This window comes from Mauremys mutica, chromosome 1, assembly GCF_020497125.1.
Source record: "Mauremys mutica isolate MM-2020 ecotype Southern chromosome 1, ASM2049712v1, whole genome shotgun sequence".
NCBI lineage: Eukaryota > Metazoa > Chordata > Testudines > Geoemydidae > Mauremys > Mauremys mutica.
In genome coordinates, this window is record NC_059072.1 from 92,709,521 (window position 1) to 92,716,583 (window position 7,063).

The 7,063-nt window shown below is 44.1% G+C and overlaps 1 protein-coding gene across 2 annotated transcripts in view; it reads left to right on the forward strand.

Annotated features, from left to right (window-relative positions):
- The window catches only part of SLC25A17 (solute carrier family 25 member 17), a 53,862-nt gene extending 48,671 nt beyond the window's left edge, over positions 1-5,191 (forward strand). The window contains exons 7-9 of one of the 2 annotated variants that reach the window (XM_045002155.1): positions 1,002-1,097; positions 3,163-3,245; positions 3,992-5,190. In XM_045002155.1, the coding sequence (XP_044858090.1) occupies positions 1,002-1,097; positions 3,163-3,245; positions 3,992-4,139 (327 nt within the window). In that variant the 3' untranslated portion in view covers positions 4,140-5,190. Of the gene's footprint in view, positions 1-1,001; positions 1,098-3,162; positions 3,246-3,991 lie in introns of both variants that reach the window. The other variant, XM_045002156.1, reaches the window with a different exon arrangement.
- The last annotated feature ends 1,872 nt before the right edge of the window (positions 5,192-7,063 follow it).

The window sequence follows — 7,063 nt, forward strand, 5'->3', positions numbered from 1 at the left end:
TTTAGCACCAGGAATTTGTTCATTTTTAAAGCACCAAGTACGTATATATTACTGGTCAGGACTACATTCTGTTTGCACACAACAAATGAAATTAGTGTTTGATCACATGCATCTGAGCAACCATAAGTTTTTAGGTCAATAATCAGTTCATCTTTATTAATTAGACTGAGGTCTAATAGTGCACCCAACTTGGGGTAATTCTGTATGTTTGACGCACTGGTTTATTTTTTGTGCTAGAAAATTACCATCTATAAATTTTAGAACTCAAGGATGCTTTACTAATGGCAGCATGAGACCTCTAACATATGTTTCCATGATGGAAATAACCCTTGATAACTCAGTGTTTCTAGACATTAAGGCCTGGCTTGACAAAGCCCTGGCTGGGATGATTTAATTGGTGTTGGTCCTGCTTTGAGCAGGGGATTGGACTAGATGACCTTCTGAGGTCTCTTCCAACCCTAATCTTCTATGATTCTATGATTCCAGATAGATGTTTATGGATCGGCTCATCCTATTCCCTTATCTGCTTTAATGGCTTGTCACAGATCTCCACCAGTACCTCATCTTGTGATTTATCAGAACATTGAACCATAAGCAGTTCAGATCCTGTTCCTCTCAATTGTCAATAATTTTAAAGTTTGTAATGGTATCTTTCATGTAGAGTGCCATCCCTCTCCCTTTCTACCCGCTCTTTTTATGCTAAATAGGGTGTATCCAGTGACTTTAAAACATTCCAGTCATGTGGCTCCTCCCACTGGGTTTCAGTAATGGAGATATGAGATATGCAAGAGGTTGTTGTAAATCCTCTCTCTAACTATGCGGGTTTATTTATAGTTTTGACCCTAAAAAGGGTGAAGTGTCAGAAATTCCATGAAGTCCACTAGGGATTTTGCTATTGATTTTATGTGGCAAGCACTCAGACATTATGGTGATAGGTATAAAACTGTAACATCTGATCTGTTTCTTCATGCAAGTAATATTTTCCTTACACTGTTGAACAGCTTACCTCTTTGGATGCATTCGTCATTGGTGCAGTAGCTAAGGCAGTTGCCACCACCATCACCTACCCCATGCAGACAGTACAATCAATTTTGCGGGTGAGTATTAGTTACACTGAAAATAGGTCCATCTAACTCCAGACGAAGGCAGCTCTGCCTCTGGAGGCCATTACTGTACAACCCAAGACCTGTCTATTCATGAGTCTTTGCTAGACGGACTTCTCTTATCTCGCTGATTATGTTGAAGGCCATTGGCAGGTCTCACCATTTGTAAGGGCCTAGACTTGGGCTTTTTTGTTCCCGTGCCAATGGAGCCTGCCGGAACTTCAGTAGGCATAAGGCAGTCTCATAAGCAGCTAATAGTAATTACAATATAACGCATGTGTGTAGTGTCTTTCACAAAAACTCTTGAGGCACCTTACAATTTAAAGGCTGCATAAAATGTGGATAGTGAATATAAATAGAAAATAGGTTCCATAACCATGGAAAATAAATTTTAAAGACTAAATACTAAAGAGCGAATGATTGAAGGTAAACTAAAAAAGCAAATAATATACATAAGGTTTGCTTTACTTAGTCAGACCACTACTTGCTTTCAGTGGTGGCCAATATTTGATGCATCAGAGGAAAGTGAACTCATAAATAATGCACCTAGCCAGTTGCCCAGTGTTGTACACTAATTGGAGCGGTGAGGGAATCGCTCAGTCCTGATCCTTGGAAGCAGTCAGTACATCTTGCAGCATGTAATGTGAATACTTTATTTTAGCTTGGGTAACTATACATGTTGACATTGGTGTAGTATTATAACAGAGATAAAAATTTTAGTAACTATTCAAAGTCATATCTACTTACTTTAATACTAAGTAGTTAGCACTGCAGAGCCAAGTGTGGTAGAATTAGCTGGATGTTTGCATAGAGCATGGATCATCAATAACGCGCTGTGTTTGTTACAGAGGTTGCAGAAGTCACGGATTCTGTGACTTCCTGTGACCTCCGTGACTTCTGCAGCGGCCGGTGTGGCTGACTCCAGGATCGCCCGAGCAGCTGGACCTGGGGCCAGCTGCTCGGGCGGTGCTGGGGACAGCTATACGTGCCACTGCTGAAGTGGCTCTGCAGCCAGCCCCTCAGGCGGTCTCACAGCCAACCATACCAACTGCTGCTCTGACGACCTGGGCAGCTGGCCCCAGGGACCACCCAAGTAGTGGCCGATGTGGCTGGCCCTGGGGACTGCCTGAGCAGCAGTCCCAGGGGCAGTGGGAGCAGCCGTTTCGATCCCAGGGTGGCGAGAGCAGTGGGGTTCCTCTCTTCCCTCCCTTCCCCCCTTCCTGTGGCCGGAGCAGCAGTAAGGGCCCCCCAACCCCCCTTGCAGCTGATGCCGCAGGCTCCCCCCCCTACAGTGCTGCCCCCCCCCCCAAAAAAAATTCAGTCAGAGGTATTTATGGTATAAATCATGGACAGATCACGGGCCATGACTTTTTGTTTCTTGCCGGTGACCTGTCCATGACTTTTACTAAAAATACCCGTGATTAAATCTTAGCCTTAATCATCAATACAGTTGTAAATGAAGTTCCAGTGCCAGCACTAAATTCTGCCCGTGCTTACACCTGTGTAATTTCACTGAAGTTAACGGCTTTGCATAGATGGGAGGGCATTAGCTGCCCTGGTGAATCTTTAACTCAGTAATGCACAAGTCAGAAAGAACTCAGCTTGAATTTTGGATCCCAGATTGATTTTTGCAGGACTGGTAATTAGAAAAATAATCTTGAAAATAAGAATTGTGTTACAGGGAGTCAATGAAACATAATAGCATTGTGTAGTTCCGTGTTTATGATTGGAATGGAACTGGAGTTTAATATCAATAAGATTTCACTTGTAGCAAACAAAGATTTAATGCTGGAGGTATGATATCAGTTCAATATAAACTCAGGGCAGTAAAAGCTTTGGCTACACTCTTCTGCACTGATTGCAACCTTTTGACAACAGCACAAGCTGGAATATGTGAAAATAGATATAGGATAATCAATCTTAGAAAATACCATAGAATTTAGTAGCCTCTGCACATTTTACCTGTTCATTAGGGTTCTCAGTCTGGCAGTGAGGGGTATGGTTAGGAGGAAATAATCCCAATAAATTGTTAACGCTGTTTCTTTCCTTTCCCTTTCAGTTTGGACGTCACAGATTGAACCCCGAAAACCGGACACTAGGCAGTCTTAAGAATGTTCTCTATCTTCTTCGACAGAGAGTAAGGTGAGCTTTCTAGTTTCTGTCTTAATGACGCATATGCTCCCACAAAAGAATGGGTTTTTAACATATTGGCAGTTAATATTGCTGGGCCTGACCATTATTTATTTTCACCCACTTGAACTAATAACCCAGTTCCACTTGTCAACTATTGCAAAACAGGGATAGGAGAGCAAGTAACTACTTTCAAATTAAATATCTGTATGTTGATCAGAGTGAGGTAATTCTATAGATAGCAACTCAGTCAGCCTCTCCTCTGGAAAAGAGTTAAGTTTCCTGTAAAGAATGCTTACCCCTCTCTATTGAACCCATATGGTTCAAATCTAAGTAGCTGAGGAGCCTGGGAATAGGATAAGGAATCTTAATTCTGTGTCTGTAATTTAACTTGTAACCTTAATTAGTAATAGGTCAGTAGTCACTGTAGGCCAGTGCTGTTCTAAGGCTGTTAGTTAGTTGGCCAATAAGTCTGACAGGCAAGTGTCTGCATCCTAACTGGCTTCTTTACTGACAATCTCTGCATAGAGGCAAAAAGTTGACTATGCCACAGAAACTGACTTACTCTCCTCAACAAAATACAAAGTATTTTGGTGGGGTAAAGTGTGTGAGAGGCTTGTTCAGTTTCCTATGCTTTATCCCTCTTCTAGGGATAGCGGAAGAGCTTCAGCATGCAGAGCTGTCAATGCAGCAATTCTCATTAGTGCTATAGTTTGCTTAGAGAAAACTTCACATTTGTCAAACCTGTTTCTTCTTAGGCGTTTTGGATTGGTGGGACTCTACAAAGGCCTTGAAGCAAAGCTCCTGCAGACGGTCCTCACTGCCGCACTCATGTTCCTAGTCTATGAAAAACTGACTGCTGCTACCTTCACAGTCATGGGATTAAAGCATTCACAGAAGCACTGAGAAAGTGATCTCTGCAGCACAATGAGCATGGAACTAAACTGGGGGTCTGGAGAGAGAGGTCCAATATCTGAGGACAGGCTGGGTAGCAAAGAATTCTCTCTCTAAGGTCACTTCCTTCTCCATTACTTTCCATTCTTATTGTCTCCATCTTGGAAGCGGCGTGAGAAGAAATTTAGAGTTAAGTCCAGTAGGATTTGCTGCCAGTCCTCTTTGTGGTGGCTTGTTCACTGTATTGACATTTCGCAACCCGATTGTGTTAAGAAATTAAATGGAAAAGATTATTTTAGCACCTAAAATTAAGATTTGTTAATTACTGGAGTGGTTTGGTTGGCTCTTTTAGGGGGAGGGAGTACTTTTACTGCACTTAATTTTCCTTTTTTTTCAACTTGCTATCAGCCATTCTCCTCCCTGTACTGGCTGTCAGCAGCTCCCTGTCAGGTGTTCATCTCACCTGATATTTGTTCATTAAAATAATTCATGCAGAACTGGGTTTCTGGCATAGTTTCCATTTAATTTCTGATTTTTTTTTCTGGTGGAGCATTACTGGATGTTATTCCAAATATCTATCAGAAGGTGAGACTTGTGAGAAACTAGAATGCTCATTTCAAAGGGCTGAGTGTGCTGTCCCTCGGAACACCCCCTCCCCCACAGTGAAGTTGGAACCCAAACACTGATTCTGTATGAATGGCAATGCACCTGGCTTTCTCAAGCCACTAGGTTGACCAGTAACTGAATATAGGGATTTCCATACTGTAGCAGGCATGTATTCTATCTAGTCTGGTACTCCAGCTCTTTTCCTCTTGAAACTAATTATTGATTCATCTAATCCAGTACTGTGCCTCAAACAGGAACCAATGCAAGGTACTTTGGAGAGGAGAGTAAATCATTCCTATAGCACACCTAATTGTAAATGTTGTTTTTCTTCCTGGCCTCTGCAGGTGGTCAGTTTGTGCCATGAAGCATGAGATGAGGTAATTGTTGTCCCAGCTAGTGTAACTGCACATGCTCTTCTTACTTATTTGTATTGTTGTGTAGTCTTAGGGTACGTCTACACTACGGGATTATTCCGAATTTACATAAACCGGTTTAGCAAAACAGATTGTATAAAATCGAGTGTGCACGGCCACACTAAACACATTAAATCGGTGGTGTGCGTCCACGGTCCGAGGCTAGCGTCGATTTCTGGAGCATTGCACTGTGGGTAGCTATTCCGTAGCTATCCCATAGTTCCCGCAGCCTCCCCCGCCCCTTGGAATTTCCGGGTTGAGATCCCAGTGCCTGATGGGGCAAAAATCATTGTCGCGGGTGGTTCTGGGTAAATGTCGTCAGTCACTCCTTCCGCTGGGAAAGCAACGGCAGACAAGCATTTCGTGCCTTTTTTCCCTGGATTGCCCTGGCATATGCCATAGCATGGCAATCATGGAGCCTGTTTTGCCTTTTGTGACTGTCACCGTATGTGTACTAGATGCCGCTCACAGAGGCGATTCAGCAGCGCTACACAGCAGCATGCTTTTGCTTTTGCATGACAGCAGAGATGGTTACCAGCCATATTGCACCATCTACCATACCATAAATTGGTAATAAGATGATCGTGGCTACCAGTCCTTTTGCACTGCACCATTTTCTGCTGTCATAAGTGCCCCTGGCTGAGATCAGCCAGGGGCGCAAAAGCCAAAATTGGGAATGACTCCCTGAGTCAATCCCTCCTTTTTGGTATCTAAAAATAGAATCAGTCCTGCCTAGAATATGGGCAAGTGTACTAGAGAACCTCTGTATATCATAACCAGAGAGCACAGCTACTCTGTGTCAGATCCTGCAGAAATTATGAGCTGTATGCTATTCAGAGGGGGTGCTCCTGCAACATCCCCACCTGTTCATTCTGTTCTTCCCCCAGCCTTCCTGGGCTACCATAGCATTGTCCCCCCACTTGTGTGATGACACAGTGACTTGTTAGTGAGAAATGAGTGGAAGGCAGCCTCCAGCTGCTATGATAGTCCAGACAGGACATTAAGCAGTGTGTAGGAGAGGAGCCCAGCATCCCACTGCTAGTCCAGGGGCAACTGAATCTTTTCTTTACACATGAAGGGTGGGGGCTGATGGAGCTCAGCCCCCTGTTGCTATGATGAAGACGGTTACCAGCCATATTGCACCATCTACCAGGAAAAATTAGGGGCAGGCACCCTTGATCGACCTAACTGATGCTAGTCGGCATGGTTACCAGTCCTTTTGCACTGCCCCATGTGCCAATAGGCTGATGATGACAATGGATATCAGTCTTATTGCACCATCAGCCACCCATGGCAGGGGGGGAGCAAGGATGTTGGTGTTGAGTGCTGCAGCATCGTGTCTATCTGCAGCATTCAGTAAAGATAGGGTGACATGTAAAAGAGTCAAGAGAGGATTGTTTTCCCTTTCACTTCTGGGGGTGGGGGGTGGGGGGGGTGCGTAAATTGCCGAGCTATGCCCTGACCCACCGCGGACACTGTGTTTGACCCTAGAAGCATTTGGAGCTCAGCCAAGAATGCAAATACTTTTCGGAGACTGCAAGAACTGTGGGATAGCTTGAGTCCTCCAGGCCATGAGCGTCCATTTGATTCTTTGGCTTTCCATTATGCTTGTCACGCAGCAGTGAGCTGAGTCCCTGCTATGGCGTCTGTCTGGAGATTTTTTTAAAATGATTTTGAATTTCGTCTTCTGTAATGGAGCGCTGATAGAACAGATTTGCCTGCCCTTACAGCAATCACATCCGCATGGTCCATGCTGGAGCTCTTTCTTTATTTTGATTTTTAACTGCCTCACCACACGTGCTGATCGGAGCTCCACGCTGGGCAAACAGGAAATATTCAAAAGTTCGTGGGGCTTTTCTTGTCTACCTGGCCACTGCATCCGAGTTCAGATTGCTGTCCAGAGCGGTCAGTGGTGCA